This window comes from Melanerpes formicivorus, unplaced genomic scaffold (assembly GCF_026170545.1).
Source record: "Melanerpes formicivorus ecotype bairdi unplaced genomic scaffold, bMelFor1.0.p_v2 SCAF_18, whole genome shotgun sequence".
NCBI lineage: Eukaryota > Metazoa > Chordata > Aves > Piciformes > Picidae > Melanerpes > Melanerpes formicivorus.
Window position 1 is genome coordinate 3,036,360 of NW_027142370.1, and position 15,996 is coordinate 3,052,355.

At 59.9% G+C, this 15,996-nt stretch overlaps 1 protein-coding gene across 11 annotated transcripts in view; it reads left to right on the plus strand.

Annotated features, from left to right (window-relative positions):
- The window catches only part of DCTN1 (dynactin subunit 1), a 61,836-nt gene that overhangs the window by 36,443 nt on the left and 9,397 nt on the right, over positions 1-15,996 (plus strand). For 6 of the 11 annotated variants that reach the window (XM_068149359.1, XM_068149354.1, XM_068149355.1 and 3 more), the window contains 12 exons: positions 1,673-1,861; positions 2,104-2,142; positions 4,215-4,412; positions 5,612-5,816; positions 7,764-7,842; positions 8,745-8,904; positions 9,611-9,715; positions 10,121-10,312; positions 11,556-11,672; positions 12,848-13,000; positions 13,355-13,515; positions 14,880-15,048. In XM_068149359.1, coding sequence (XP_068005460.1) covers positions 1,673-1,861; positions 2,104-2,142; positions 4,215-4,412; positions 5,612-5,816; positions 7,764-7,842; positions 8,745-8,904; positions 9,611-9,715; positions 10,121-10,312; positions 11,556-11,672; positions 12,848-13,000; positions 13,355-13,515; positions 14,880-15,048 — 1,767 coding nt within the window. The remainder of the gene's footprint in view (positions 1-1,672; positions 1,862-2,103; positions 2,143-4,214; positions 4,413-5,611; positions 5,817-7,763; positions 7,843-8,744; positions 8,905-9,610; positions 9,716-10,120; positions 10,313-11,555; positions 11,673-12,847; positions 13,001-13,354; positions 13,516-14,879; positions 15,049-15,996) is intronic. The other 5 variants (XM_068149357.1, XM_068149360.1, XM_068149362.1 and 2 more) reach the window with 1 other exon arrangement.

The following is a 15,996-nucleotide window of genomic DNA, read 5'->3' on the forward strand; positions in this document are numbered from 1 at the left end:
GGATGTCCTGCTCGACCTCCTCCTCCTCCTCCTTTGGCCTTCCACCCACACTGGCGAGGAAGCAGATGGAGATGAAGGCTCCAGGAGATGCCACACTGCATTTTCACCCTGGCTGGGAGGAAGTCCATCCCTTGGACCTGCCCTTGGCAGTTGGGGGGAGGGAAAGCTGTGGGTTTCCAGCTCTTCAGATGTGATGAGCAGTGGAATTGTTCCTGGGGTGTCCCTGGCTGTGCTGCTGCCCCTCAGCAGCTGAGGGCTCGCTCTGAGCAGGGCTGTGAAGCCCTAAGGCAGCAGGAACAAGAACAAGAACAAGAACAAGAACAAGGGCCTTGTTCTGAGTGCTGTGGTCCCTGGAGATGGCACAGGGGTGGCTTGGTGCCACAGAGACCGTGCCCAGGCTGGGGCTTGCACAGCTCCTGCTGTGTCCTAGGCTGTGCCTGGCAGTGCCAGTGCCTGTGCCCAGCTGTGTGTGTGCCCATGCCTGGCCAGCCTGGGCTGAGCCATGCCCCTTGCCAAGCTGCAGTGCACTCAAGTCCAGCCTGGAGGAGGGAAATGCAAAGCCAGGGAGTTAGTTTACCCAGCATTAGGTGCCACAGGGGTGAGTGCTGCAGAGTCCATGAGGGGAGCAGCAGAGCTGGCAGGCCTGGCACTGCCCTTGGCTTCCCTTGCTCCTGACACCTGGCTTGCTGTGGCTGGGTCCCCAGCCAGCAATTCACAGCCTCTTAGCACTGCTGAGGCAGCTCTGCTGCTCTGGGTCCTCCAAGCTCCACTGCTTTTCCCTGGGCTCTGGTGAACTCTTGCTGCTCTCTCATCTGTTCCTCTCAAAGCTGGTGCTGGGGCAGCTGAGCTGGGGTGGCTGCAGGCCCTGGGTGCAGCCTTGGGCACCTCTTGTGTCCCCAGCAAGCTGCTGGTGACACCCTGCAGGGCAGCTCCTGGCTCAGGCTCCTGCCAGTGCCAAGCAGCAGATGTGTTCCAGATGTGGAGGATGGATGGATGGGGTGAAACCTTCCCCATTCCCATCTCAGTGTGCGTTGAGTTTTTGCTCTCCCACCCTCTGGAGCTGGAACACCACAACCTCTGCCAGCACCACCCAGGAGCTTCATCATTTCTGCTTCTGCCCCCTGGGTAGGGTCTGCCCTCCCCTCCTGAGCCCTCAGGGTGTGACCTGACCTTGCCAGGGGAGCAAGGAGATGGCTCTGTGCCCACAGCAGCAGTGCTGAGAGATGAGGCAGTGCCAGGAAACAAATGTGGCACAGATTTGTGGCAATCTTTTGTCGTCCTCACTGCTGCAGGAGGGAGGAGAGGGCAGCTTGGCCGCTCTGAAACGCTGCAGCTTGGTTCAGCTTCAGTGACCTTTCCCTTCACAAGTGGTTACCTCTGGGTTTTGCCTCCTCCAGGAGGCTCTGCAGTGGTGCTGGGCACGCTGTGGGGCTGGGAGCAGTGGGGCCATGGGCATGCCCTGCCCAGCCAGAGCTGGTTTGCCATCCACGTCCCCACCCTGGCCGTGCTCTGGGTTCATCAGTGCTGTGAGCCCAGAGCCTGGCTGACCGTGCAGAGCAGCCTGGTGAGGGAAAAGTGGAGCTGAAATGGTGTCACAGAAATGGGGCCTGGGCCTGGAAGGTGTCCTCTCCCTCCAGATGTTCTCAGCTGACTCCCTGCCCTGGTTTTGCAGCCCACCCGGACCCCCACCTCGGCAGCGTCCAGCGGCACGGCCGGGCCCTCGGGCTCGGCCTCCGCCTCGGGTGGGGAGATGAGCAGCAGCGAGCCCAGCACGCCTGCCCAGACACCACTGGTGGCCCCAGTGATCCCCAGCCCCTCCCTCACCTCACCAGTGGCACCTCCAGTTCCCTCACCCACGAAGGTAAGCTCTGTGGCCAGGTGAGTGCTGGGCCTGGCTGGGGAGGGGCAGGCACCAGGAGGGTGCTCGGGGACAGCTGGAGCTTGGCTGGAGCAGGCCCTGGGCAGCCTGGGCTGTTCAGCACCACTGAGCTGAGCCCTCCACTCAGCTTCCCCAGCCTCAGCCACCCTCCCATCCCATGAGAGAGGAGCTGTTTGGTTGTGTGCAGGTGAGCCCAGGGTAACTGCAGTGTTCTCTGTCTCCAGCACAGCTCGGCAGCCTCTCCCTGTCTCCAGGAGGGCCAGGTGACCACTGCCCCAGGGCTCTGGTTTGAGCATGCATGTGGACACTGCTCCATCAGCCCCAAAAGAGGGAGCTGAGGGTTTGGCTTCCCACCTAACACGCCCCAGTAACAGCTCACATGTGGCTGGTGCTAGCTTCTTGCCTTGGTGCTGTTCCCTTCCTGGGTGGGTGGCTCTCTGGTTACAGCAGAGCCCTCTGGAGGCACAGGGCCAGCTCTGGAGGGATTTTACAGCAGCTCCAGTCTACACTTGCCCTAACAGCTGGGGGATGTGACCCCTGAGGAAGCTGTGTGCACATCTGCTTGGAAACCTCCAGCCCCTGTGCCTTTTCCATGTGCTGGCTGGCATTTCAGCCACTGTGGGCTTTGGCCTGCAGATGATGCTCCAGGACCCAGCTGCAGGTCTGTGCCACTGTGCAGCTGGCCCTGGACCGTTGTGTGCAGGTGTTAGTGTCCTCCTCAGGCTGCAGCTTCTAGAATCATGAAACTGTTCAGGTTGGAAAGCACCTTGAAGATCATCACCCTTAGCCCAGCACTGCCAGGGCACCACTGAGCCATGGCCCTCAGCACCATAGCTCCATGACTTTGGAACCCCTCCAGAGAAGGGGACTCCACCTCTGCCCTGGGCAGCCTGGGCCAGGGTTTCACAACCCTTTTGGGGAAGAAATTGTTCCTCATGTCCAACCTGAACCTCCCCAGGCAAAACTTGAGGCAGATTCCTCTCATCCTGTCACTTGTTCCTTGGGAGAAGAGACTGACTCCCACCTGGCTCCAGCCTCCTTTCAGGGAGCTGTAGAGAGCCACAAGGTAAGGCTGGTTCCATGGTGCCTCCCAAATGCCCTCAGAGCAGGCAAGGTGAGTCCAGAGGGGTGCTGGCCAGCACCTCTCTTGGTGCAGGTGAGAGGCCAGAAAAGCCTTGGAGAGAGAGGGCCCTTGAGCTGCCTGGTGTGGGGCACAGCAGAGCCCAGTGCAGGGCTGGAGGATTGCAGGGTTTGAGGCTTGTGCTTGGCTGCCCCAGGGTGACAGTGGGGACCTCTGTACAGTGCTCTGCTGTGCTCCATGAGGAGGCTTTGGGGGAGGAGGGAAGGGGAGCAGCTCACCTGGAGCACAGTGACCAGAGGGTTTGAGGTGCACCCCATGTGTGTGTGTGAGCACATTGTGAGTCCCTCACTAACAACTAACCCCACTGGATGTCTGCACTGTGGTGCACCTTGGGCTGGGGGAGCCTGCAGGATCCTGTTCTGTGCATGGGGACCTGAGCCTGGCATGCTGTGGCTCTGCTCAGAGCAGGAGGAGGGAGGCAGGGAGGGAGGGCTGCTGAGGGGAGAGCCTGGCCATGTTCATGGAGGCAGTTGGGTTGGGTTGGTTTAAAGGATTCAGGCACCCAGAGAGCCCAGTGAGGGTAAAAGGAAGACAGGCTGAGGGAGCTGGGGCTGTTCAGCCTGGGGAAGAGGAGGCTCCAGGGAGACCTAATAGAGACCTGCCAGTACCTGAAGGGGGCTACAGGAAGGATGGAGAGAGACTGTTGGCAAAGGCCTGCAGGGACAGGATGAGGAGCAAGGGCTTCAGACTAGAGCAGAGCAGATTTAGACTGGATGTTAGGAGCAAGTTCTGCACCATGAGGGTGGTGGAACACAGAACAGGCTGCCCAGGGAGGTGGCTGGGGCTCCATCCCTGCAGATACTCAAGGTGAAGCTGGGCAGGGCTCTGGGCAGGGCTCTGGGCAGCCTGATCTGATTGAGGATGTCCCTGCTGAGTGCAGAGGGGGTTGGACTGGATGAGCTCTGGAGGTCCCTTCCAACCCAGACCATTCTGTGATTCTGCTCAGGAGCTTTTGGCAGCCCAGGAGGTTCTGTCAGGGTGCTGGGGGACCCCTGCCACACCTCCTGTGTGTAGGGAAGGTCCAGAGGCTGAACTGGCAGGTGGAGGCTGCAGCTGCAGAGGGCTGCTCCTCTTGAAGCTGCCCCAGAAACCATGCCACAGTGCAGGGCCAGGTTCTCTGAGGGTTGGATGAGTGCCTCTGGAGCTCAGGGGAAGCTGCTGCTCCTCTTGGTAATTCTTGGTTTGGTGTTGTAGGAGGAGGAAAATCTCCGCTCTCAAGTCAGGGACCTGGAGGAGAAGCTGGAAACCCTGAAGATAAAGAGAAATGAAGACAAGGCAAAGCTTAAAGAGCTGGAGAAGTACAAGATCCAGCTGGAGCAGGTGCAGGAGTGGAAGAGCAAGATGCAAGAGCAGCAGGCTGATCTCCAGAAGCGTCTGAAGGAGGCCAAGAAGGTGAGAGGCCCCTGGGAGCTGGGCAGCTCCTGTCCTGGGGCTGCCAAGGGGAGAGCTGGGCCCAGGGCTAGCTCAGCTGCTGCAAACCTGTGTGAGAGGCTCTTGTGCAGGGTAAGAGGAGCTGACATTAGGGGTGGTTTGCTTTGATAGATGGAGGTGAAGAGTGTGATGGTTGAGGAGCAAGGCTCACACCTCAGCTTGCAGGCTGGGTGACCAAGTGCAACAGCAGCCCTGTTCCTCTGGCTTAATCTGCTGCTGCAGGCCACCAGCACTGTAGGAGGGCACCATTCACACTCCAGACCTGCTGGTAGAGCACCAGTCCCACCTTCAAAAGCTTAAGTAAAGCTCTTGGAGATGTTGCAGCTGACTGCCCACAGAAGTGGACTCCTGGAGCTTTAGGACTGTGGCTGTGTGTTGAGGTTCCAGATCCACCTGAGAGAGCCAGGCCATAGGAAGAGGCTCCCTGGTGATCCTGTGGGATCTGCTGACTGGGCAGCCTGGGCTCTCCTGCTGTCCCTGGATCTCTGGAATGATGTTTGGAATGGCCACACCTGCCTGGTAGAGGCCCTGGGCTTGTCTTTGACTCTCCACTGTTTGAGGAGCAGCAGCTTGTTCTCCCTCTTGCTTCTGTATTACACTGAAGCAACAGGGAAGGATAAATCATCAATCCTTTGGGTTGGAAGAGGCCTTTAGACCATGGAGGCCAACCCTTAGCCCAGCACTGCCAGGTCATGACTAAACCATGTCCCTCAGCGCCACACCTGCATGGCTTAGAAACCCCTCCAGGGATGGAGACTCCACCACTGCCCTGGGCAGCCTGGGCCAGGCCTTGGCAGCCCTCTGGGGGAAGGAACTGTTCCTCATGTCCAACCTAGACCTCCCCTGGTGCCACCTGAGGCTGATTCCCTAGTGTCCAGGCTGGTGTATTTGCTTTCATCTCTGTCTCTCCTTGCCTGCAGCTGGTTTTCTGCTGGGCTCTGCTGTGGGTGGGAAGCTGTGAAGCAGGGCAGAGGCTTCAGGGGAGTTGGAGCACCCTGGGCCTTCCCATCTCGGCCCAGAGAAGCTGCTGCTAGTGGGACTTGATCCTCCTTAGGGATGAGAGGCAGTTGTTTGAGGCCCATTGATTGTGAGAGGATCTGTCCTGGAAGAGAGAGCCTGGGGCTCCCAGGGGCTGCTCACCCACATGTGCTTGACCCCAGGAAGCCAAAGATGCCCTGGAGGCCAAGGAGCGCTACATGGAGGAGATGGCAGACACGGCTGATGCCATCGAGATGGCAACCCTGGACAAGGAGATGGCAGAGGAGAGAGCAGAGTCCCTGCAGCAGGAGGTGGACTCCCTGAAAGAGAAGGTGGAATACCTCACCATGGACCTGGAGATCCTGAAGCATGAGATTGAAGAGAAAGGTGAGAAAGGGACAGCTGTACGCTGCTCTCGGCCTGGGTCCCACTGCCCAGGGAGCTCCTTGCTGGGGGGAGAGCACTGCCCTGCTCTGGAGAGCACTGCCCTGGTCTGGAGAGCACTGCCCTGGTCTGGAGAGCACTGCACTGGTCTGGAGAGCACTGTCCTGCTCTGGAGGGCACTGCCCTGCTCTGGAGATCACTGCACTGGTCTGGAGAGCACTGCACTGGTCTGGAGAGCACTGCACTGGTCTGGAGAGCACTGCACTGGTCTGGAGAGCACTGTCCTGCTCTGGAGGGCACTGCCCTGCTCTGGAGATCACTGCACTGGTCTGGAGAGCACTGCACTGGTCTGGAGATCACTGCCCTGCTCTGGAGAGCACTGCCCTGCTCTGGAGATCACTGCACTGGTCTGGAGAGCACTGCCCTGCTCTGGAGAGCACTGCCCTGGTCTGGAGAGCACTGCCCTGGTCTGGAGAGCACTGCACTGGTCTGGAGAGCACTGCCCTGCTCTGGAGATCACTGCCCTGCTCTGGAGAGCACTGTCCTGCTCTGGAGGGCACTGCCCTGCTCTGGAGAGCACTGCCCCGGTCTGGAGAGCACTGCCCTGCTCTGGAGAGCACTGCCCTGCTCTGGAGATCACTGCACTGGTCTGGAGAGCACTGCCCTGCTCTGGAGAGCACTGCACTGGAGCAGTGATGCCTCCTCACTGCTGGTTGTGGTGGCACTGAGGCTTTGCCCCTGTGGTTCCCCAGCAGCCTTAGAGACTGTGCTGTGCTCCCAGCCCTGCTCAGTGGGAACACTTGTGACCATCACACATGGGCAGGGAAGCAGCAGCTCAGTGTTGTCTCCACTTGGCTTTCAGCCTCGTGGAGTAGGCAGAGGTGGAGCTGCTGACTGTTCCTCTCCTGGGCTTGAAGGAGCTCAGGGTTAGAATGAGAGAGTCACAGAATTGCTTGGGTTGGAAAAGACCTTCAGGATCATCCAGTCCAACCCTTAGCCCAGCACTGCCAGGGCACCACCAAACCATGTCCCTCAGCACCACACCTACACAGCTCTGAAACCCCTCCAGGGATGGAGACTTCACCACTGCCCTGGGCAGCCTGGACCAGGCCTTGATAACCCTTTTGGGGAAGAAATTGCTCCTCATGTCCAACCTAAACCTCTCCTGGCACAACTTGAAGCCATTTCCCCTTGTTCTGTCAAGTTGTTTTAATAGTTGTCCTTCTCCCTGGAGAAGGTAGATCCCACCCCAGAAGCTGTGTGACTGGGGCAGGCTTTGTGTAGGAGGCAACACAACAGCTTGTGTTGCTCCCTGCCCCAGCTCTGCCCCAAGCACAGCTCCCAAACCCCAGTGCCTTTACCCTGCAGAACCAGTGGTGATTGCCCTGCAGCCTCTTGGCTCTTGGTGTTCAAAGTTACACCCAGAAGAGGCCAAGCCACCATGAAACCCTTGCAGGGTTGGCATTCACCTGGGAGCAGACTCAGACTTGTAGAGGCAGCAGCTGATTGGGCAGGCTGAGGAAGGTGATGTGTTGAGGGGTTAGGAGGATGTGGGAAGGACAGGAGTGATCTGCAGGGAGCTGTGGAAGTCACTGCAGTGTCTTTGGGTTGGGTTTGCTTGCACCAAGCTGTGAGGGCCAGGAGGGAGCACCGGTGGTATCCAGCCAGGTGTGAGTCTGCCACTGCCTGGTGCCTCAGACCCAGTCTGCAAGGTGGTCCTCCACCTGCACCAGGACTTCTTCTGCTGGTGGTTCTTCATCTGCACTGAATGGCTTTGAGGGCATCAGGGGCAAGCTCCCAGCCTTCAAGCACCAGTGCTGAGCTCCAGCTCTGGCTCAGGAGAGGGACTGAGGTGTTCCCCTCGGCATGCCGCAGCTGCCCCTCGCTGCTGCTGGCAGAGCTGGCTCTGGTGGCAGCAGCCCAGGCACTCAGTGTTTGCTTTCACTGCAGGCTCAGATGGAGCAGCCTCCAGTTACCAGGTCAAACAGCTGGAAGAGCAGAATGCAAGACTCAAGGAAGCCCTTGTGAGGTAGGAGACCACTTGTGTTCTCCAGAGGCTGGAGGGCTGCCCATGAAGTTCCTTCCCAGAGCAGCTCACACTCTCTAGCAGCAGTTGGCATCAGAGCACTGAGCCAAATCCTTCTCCAGGCAGCTGGTGGTCCAACCATCAGCTCTGGGACTGTCCCTGAGCTCTGGTGCTCCTTTAAGCACGTGACAGAGAAGGGAGAGTCTCCTGTCACTGCAGACAAAGAGCCACTTCAGAAAGCTGCTGTGCTTCATCCCTCCATGCACACAGTGCTCTGCTGCTCCAGCACAGCCACAGGTTTATCCCAGCAACCTGGACAGGGCGCAGACTGCTCCTCTCCAGGTCATCCTGCTTCAGGTTGCTGCCTTTCCCTGGGCAAGGCCAGGGCTTGGGGCTCTGGGGCTTTTCTCTCTGGAAGGTTTATCCTGGAGGTTCAGACAGGGTCCCTTTGGTGACCACCCCACTGCTGCTGCCTCTCTCCAGTGTGCACAGGATGCTCTGTGGCCTTTGGTGCAGCCACCAGCTCAAAGACAGCTGTTCCTGTAGGCCAGGAGCAGGTGGAAGAGGTGGAAGCATCCCCTCCTGAGAGGAAACACAAGAAAGTGCCTTGCAGGGACATCCAAAGCAGTGTGGGGCAGGAGGTAGAAGGTCCATGTGAGAGGTCTGCACTTGCAGACCCTGGGCCATAGGTGTTTTGGGGCTGTTGGAGCTGTTCATGCAGGAGCCTCATCACAGAGTCATGCAATTAGGTTGGAAGAGACCTTGAAGCTCATCCAGTCCAGCTATTAACCCAGCACTGCTAGGTCACTCCTAAGCCATGGCCCTCAGCACCACTTCTTCAGGGCCTGCTGCTCTGGTACCTGGCTCTCTGCTGGGCTGTGATGGGTCTGCTTGCTCTCTCTCAGGATGAGGGACTTGTCTGCCTCAGAGAAGCAGGAGCATGTGAAGCTCCAAAAGCAGATGGAGAAGAAAAACACCGAGCTGGAGTCCCTGAGGCAGCAGAGGGAGAAGCTGCAGGAGGAGGTGAAGCAGGCAGAGAAAACGGTTGATGAGCTGAAGGAGCAGGTGAGTGCCCTGGGGAGGGGGTGGGCAGGGAGGGAACTCTGTGCTCATTTGGAGCGTGGAGCAGCTTCTGTAAGGCAGCATGGGGACACCCCCTGGGACAGGTGTCTGGAGAGCAGTGCTTGGTGATAGCACTGCAGAGGCTGACGCTTCAGAGTCCCTGTCCCGAGGCAAACCTGGTTCCAGCAGTGGAGCTGCTGCTCCCTGCTTGGCCAGGGGGTGGCTCTTGAGCACAGGAGATGCAGTCACAGAGTCGTTTGGGTTGGAAGAGAGCTTCTAAGATCCTCGAGTCCAGGCATTAACCCATCACTGCCAGCTCACCACCAAACCAGGGCCCTCAGCACCTTTCTGGCCTCCACTCTCTAGTCGTTCCTTGTCTCTCTTGAACTGGAGAGCCCAGGTCTAGACCCAGCACTCCAGATGTGGCCTCCCCAGGGCAGAGTGGAGTTGGAGGAGAACCTCCCTTGACCTGCTGGCCACACTGTTCTTAATGTACCCCAGGAGACCATTGACCTTGGCCCCAAGAGCACCTTGCTGGCTCGTGGGCAGCTTGTCCACCAGCGTGGGGAGATGGATTTGTCAGCAGTGCCCCACAGCTCAGCAGCCTGAGCCCTCAGCGGCCTGAGCCCTCCGCGCTGTGCAGGGACTTCTGAGCTGCTTGCTGCAGTGTGAGCTCCAGCCTGCAGCCTGATGTGGGGTGGCCTTGCAGGTGGATGCTGCTTTGGGTGCTGAAGAGATGGTGGAGACTCTGACAGAGAGAAACTTGGACCTGGAGGAGAAGGTCCGGGAGCTGCGCGAGACCGTTGGGGACCTGGTAAGATAAACTGCCCTGGGGAGGGAGCTGCTGCTGGAGGGCTGTGCCCCTGGCTGCTTGCCTGGGCTGCCCTGGGGAGGGAGCTGCTGCTGGAGGGCTGTGCCCCTGGCTGCTTGTCTGGGCTGCCCTGGGGAGGGAGCTGCTGCTGGAGGGCTGTGCCCCTGGCTGCTTGCCTGGGCTGCCCTGGGGAGGGAGCTGCTGCTGGAGGGCTGTGCCCCTGGCTGCTTGTCTGGGCTGCCCTGGGGGCTGGTCCGGCTGGCTGCCAGACAGCGAAGGCACTCGGGGCACTGGGGCCTGCCTGTCAGCACCGCCAGGGGGCGTTGTCCCCCCCTCCGCAGCGCTTGCTCCCGGCGCCGCTTCGGAGCCTGTCTGTGCACATAACCCGGTGCTGCCGTGCCCTGGCAGGAAGCCATGAACGAGATGAACGACGAGCTGCAGGAGAACGCGCGGGAGACGGAGCTGGAGCTGCGGGAGCAGCTGGACATGGCCAGCGCCAGGGTGCGCCAGGCCGAGAAGCGCGTGGAGGCGGCGCAGGAGACCGTGGCCGACTACCAGCAGACCATCAAGAAGTACAGAGAGCTGACAGCACACCTGCAGGTGGGGCCCTTTGCTGCCCTGCCCTCCCTGGGGCAGCTGCTGAGCCCTGGGGAGCCAGCCTCGGGGACAGGAGGGCCGAGCGTGCGCGGGCAAGAGCGCCCCTGGGGGAGCTGACCCCTGGGGACCGCTGCTCTTGTGGCACAGCTGGGTGACCACAGAACCCCAGGGTGGGGAGGGCTGGAAGTGATCTCTGGGGATTGTCTGGTCCAAACCCCTGTTAAAGCAGGGCACCCACAGCAGCTTGCCCAGGATCACAATGTCCAGGTGGGTTTGGAACCTCTCCACAGCCTCTCTGGGCAGGCTGAGACAGGGCTCCAGCACCCTCACAGCAAAGAACTTTCTCCTCATGTTCAAGTGGAACCTCCTGGGTTCCAGTTCGTGCCTGTTGCCCCTTGTCCTGTCCTGGACACCACTGAAAAGAGTCTGGCTCCCTCCTCTTGCCCCCTGTCTTGCTGAGCACTGCTCAGATCCCCTCTCAGGTTGCTCTTCTCCAGGCTCCACAGCCCCAGGGCTGGAACACCTCTGTGAGGAGGAAAGGCTGAGAGCCTCCAGTCTCTCCTGGACTCCCTCCAGTAGTTCCCTGTCTCTTGAACTGGGGAGCCCAGAGCTGGACCCCAGTACTCCACATGTCACCTCCCTAGGGCAGAGTAAAGGGGGAGGAAACTCTCCCTTGACCTTGCTGGTCACACTTTTCTAGAGGCAGCCCAGGAGACCCTCTGGGCTCATGGTGAGCTTGTTACCCACATCCTGGAGTGCAGGTTCCTGCTGGAGCTTTCCTGGGAACCTCCAGCAGCACCAGAGCTCTTGTGACCTCTGGCAGCCCTGCCTGTCCCTCAGCCTGTGTCCAGATGGGGCTGGCAGAGCCCCTGCTGAAGTCAGCTCTGTAAACATTTGTGAGCACAGGGTTGTTCCAGCCTCTCCCTGCACTGGGCTGCTTGGGACATGAGTCCTGGACAGGAGAGAGCAGCGTGGGGCTGTTGCAGCACTGGGCTGGGTTCCCTGGGTCTATGCTGGCAGTGGGAGGGGCTGGGGGATGAGCCTGGGTTGGTTCCTTGGCTTTCACACCGCAGTGCACTCAGCTGAGCCTTTGGGAAGCTCTTGTGTTCCCCTCCCTCCCATCCATCACTGTGTGCTGCACAAGCAGCCCTGGTGCTCCCCGAGGCAGGGCCATGTGGAGGGGAGCTGTGGTGGTGTGAGGTCACACAGCCCCTCCAGGCTCTGCCTCATCTCTCCCTGTGCCCAGGACGTGAACCGCGAGCTCCTGAGCCAGCAGGAAGCCTCTGCCGAGAAGCAGCAGCAGCCTCCCCCCGAGATGTTCGACTTCAAGATTAAATTTGCAGAGACAAAAGCCCATGCTAAGGTAGGGCCAGCACCAGGGCTCTGCACCAGCCCCGGGGGCTGAGCAGGATGTGTCCTTTCCCCTCTGTGAGGCTTCATCAAGCAGAGCAGCTTAGTGGAGAGGAACAACCTCTCTTCCGCTCCTCCTGGGTGGCTGGTGTGCCAGTGGGGGTGGGGTGGGCTGTGCAGAGCCTCCCCTGCTCTGCTCCTGGCCACAGTGCAACCAAAGGCCCTGAGAGATCCTCATTCTGCTGCTGCCCATCAGTGGAGCTGGACTCTCACTGCTTAGCCCAGCACTGCCAGGACACCACTGAGCCATGGCCCTCAGCACCACATCTCCAGGGCTTTGAAACCCCTCCAGGGATGGGGACTCCACCACAGCCCTCAGCAGCCTGGGCCAGCCCTTGACAGCCCTCAAGGGGAAGAAATTGTTCCTCATGTTCAATCCAAGAGTGCTCAGCCTTCCTGGACTCCTCTGCCCTCAGGGCTGCCTCCCAAGTTAACTGTCAATCAGGTTCCTAAACAGATCCAACCTGCTTTCCAGCAGTCCAAGGTGGAAGTTCTACTGCCCCCACCCGTCCCCCCTAACTTCTCCAGGAGCTGAGAACTCAACCATTTCACAATCACTGTGCCCCAAAACACCTTCATAGCATCACAGAGCTGTCAGGGCTGGAAGGGACCTCAAGGCTCAGCCAGTCCCAGCTCCCCTGCCATGGGCAGGGACACCTCACACCACAGCAGGTTGCTCACAGCCACCTCCAGCCTGGCTGCAAACACCTCCAGGCAGGAGGCTTCCACCACCTCCCTGGGCAGCCTGTGCCAGGCTCTCACCACCCTCATGGGGAACAACTTCTTCCTCACATCCAATCTCAATCTCCTCATTTCTAGTTTATTTCCATCCCCCCCAGTCCTATCACTCCCTGACACCCTCCAAAGTCCCTCCCCAGCTTTCTTGCAGCCCCCTGCAGATCCTGGAAGGCCACAAGGAGGCCTCCTTGGAGCCTTCTCCTCTCCAGCCTGCACAGCCCCAGCTCCCTCAGCCTGCCCTCAGAGCAGAGCAGCCCCAGCCCTCTGCTCCTCCTCGGGGCCAAGTCCTTGTCAGCCCAGGGGCGTGAGGGCTGGCAGGGGGGCTGGCAGGGGGGCTGTGGCAGCCGTGCCAGGGCTGAGCCGGGGCCGTGGGTGTGCTGTGTCGTGCAGGCCATCGAGATGGAGCTGCGGCAGATGGAGGTGCAGCAGGCCAACCGCCACCTGGCGCTCCTCACCTCCTTCATGCCCGACAGCTTCCTGCGCCACGGAGGGGACCACGACTGCGTCCTGGTGCTGCTGCTCATCCCTCGCCTCATCTGCAAGGTGGGCTGGCTGCCCCCAGCAGGGTGCCTGGGAGTGCCCCCCCCAGCCCAGCCACCCCCTGGGCACACCACGGGGCCCCTAACAGCTTCCCCACTCCCTGCTCCCTACCCCCTGTAGGTGATAGAGGAGAGGAAGGAGCAGCTGTGGCAGTGGTGGGTCAGGGCTCCCGGTTCAGGCAGGGCTGGGGGGGTGAGCCTGGCTGCCACAGCAGTGGCCAGGGGGTTCCTCCCCTTCTGTTCTGCAGAAGACTTGCCTTTGGTGGGGGGGGTGGAGGGTTTGGCTGGTGTGTGGCTGAGCAGAACAGCTCAGAGCGAGCTTGGGGAGGCTCTGAGGGTTTGTCCTCTCCTCTTGCAGGCTGAGCTGATCAGCAAGCAGGCTCAGGAGAAGTTTGACCTGAACGAGAACTGCGCCGAGCGCAGCGGGCTGCGGGGAGCGGCGGGCGAGCAGCTGAGCTTTGCTGCCGGCCTGGTCTATTCCCTCAGCCTGCTGCAGGCCACCCTGCACAAATATGAACAGTGAGTACCCAGCCCTGCTCCTCACCCACCCCCCGTGGCAGCAGGGAGGAGGAGCTCAGCAGCCTCCTGGCAGGGCTGTCCCTCTGCAGGGAAGGAGGGTTGGGATCTCTCCCTGCCTTGTGAGAGGAGGGTTTGCTTCTCCTCTAACTCCTTCCTTGCTTTCCTCCCAAGAACTGGCACATGCAGGGAGCCAGTTCTCTGGCACCTGTTGCTCATCTTTCAGCTGTGACCATGGCTTGAGGCCAGGAGTAAACTGGCTGCACAGATTTTTCTGTCTGCCCTGCCAGGAGATAGAATCATGGAATGCAGAAACGTTTAGGCTGGAAAGGGCCTTGAAAACTGTTGAGCCCAACCCTTAGCCCAGCACTGCCAGGGCACCACCAAACCATGGCCCTCAGCACCACAGCTCCACACCTCTGAAACCCCTCCAGGGATGAGGACTCCACCACTGGCCTGGGCCAGGCATTGGCAGCCCTTTTGGGGAAGAAGTTGTTCCTCATGTCCAAGCTAAGCCTCCCCTGGTGCAACTTGATGCAGTTTCCTCTCATCCTGTCACTTGTTCCCTGGCAGGAGAGACCAACTCCCACCTGGCTCCTTTCAGGGAGTTGTAGAGAGCCAGAAGGTCTCTTCTCAGCCTCCTTTTCTCCAGACTGCCCAACCCCACTTCCCTCAGCTGCTCTTCACATAACCTGTGCTCTAGACCCTTAGCAGCTTCATTGCCCTTCTTTAGATGTGCCACAGTCTCTTGCTGGCCTGGATGCATCCAGGCTTGACTCTGGGCTTCAGTTCCCCAGAGCAGGCTCCTCCCTGCAGCCCAGTGCCCTCTTCCACCAGTGCCTAAGGCTTAGTCTGGTGTGGAAGGTTTCACAGAGCATCATCCTGACTGTTTGATGAGTCTGAGCCTGTCCCTGACAGCACCACGGGGCTGGGGCCTTCCTTGGTGACTGGGAAATGCCATCAGGCACCAGAATGGCTGTGGCCAAGGATTGGTCTCACCTTGAGGCCTTGCTCCCAGGAAGGTGGCCCAGTTTGAGCCAGGGTGCTGAGAGATCCCTTTGCTGATGACCTCACAGAGTCTTCTGCCTCCATCACTAGTCCTGGCCTAGAGAGCTGAGTGGTTTTCTGTCCTGGAGCTCCCTTCCCCTGGGACAAGGAACCTGTCTCCTGCCCTGGTTTGCTGCAGATCTATTGACCTCCATTCCCTGCTCTCTAGCTGCAGAGCCCCTTGGGATGTCCGGCTGGCGACCCCGGGAGGAGTTGCAGTGGTCTGAGATGGGCTGCCAGCAGCAAAGCCTTTAGAGATGCTGTCTGGAGCACCCTGCCATCCCAGCCAATGCCACCACGTGTGTGTGTTCCGTTGGCAGGGCCCTCAACAAGTGCAGTGTGGAGGTGTACAAGAAGGTGGGGCTGCTGTACCCCGAGATGAGCGTCCACGAGCGCTCCCTCGACTTCCTGATCGAGCTGCTGCACAAGGACCAGCTGGATGAGACAGTCAACGTGGAGCCCCTCACCAAAGCCATCAAGTACTACCAGGTGTGGCCACGGAGCCAAGGGGGGGTGGCCAAGACTGGGGTGTTCCTGGGGAGCTGCTGCAGCCTCACCACTGCTCACAGGGTGTTAGGGGCTGGAAGGGACCTCTGGAGATCCTTGAGTCCAACCCCCCTGCCAGAGCAGGAGCAGAGAATCCAGCACAGGTCACCCAGCAGCACATCCAGATGGGGCTGGAAAGGCTCCACAGAAGGAGGCTCCACAGCCTCTCTGGGCAGCCTGCTCCAGGGCTCTGTGAGCCTTATGGTAATAAAGTTCCTCCTCCTGTTGAGGTGGAACCCCCTGTGCTGGAGCTTCTATCCATTGCTCCTTGGCCTGTCACAGGCACAACTGAGCAGAGCCTCTCCCTGTCCCCTCCCTCTCGCCCCCCAGCCCTCAGATATTGATAAACATTGATTAAATCCCCTCTCAGTCTTCTCCTCTCCAGACTGAACAGCCCCAGGGCTCTCAGCATCTCCTCAGGGCAGTGCTCCCTTAGTCATGCTGGTAGCTCTCTGTTGGACTCTCTCCAGCAGATCCCTGTCCCTCTTGAACTGGGGAGCCCCAAACTGGATGCAATATTCCAGGTGTGGCCTCACCAGGGCAGAGCAGAGTGGGAGGAGAACCTCCCTGGCTCTGCTGGAAACGGTGCCCTGGGGCATGGTGCTCCTGTGGCACACTGACAAGCTCCCTGCTAGCACTTTCCCATGGGTGATTCCAGCGCTGGAGCACACAGGACCTGAGCCTGTGGCTGTGCTCCCTGGGGCTGGGTTCTCTGTCCCTGGGAGGACACAGGCAGAGGGGCTGTGGTTCTCCCCTCCTATGCTTCAGAGCTCTGAGCTGCAGGTCAGGGCTGCTGAGGCTTTGAGTGAGAGGCCACCAGCTCTGTGGGAGGGGCTCTGGTGGGAGTCACTGCAAGAGTTTTCACTGCCAGTCAGGAATTAGCCCAAGCCC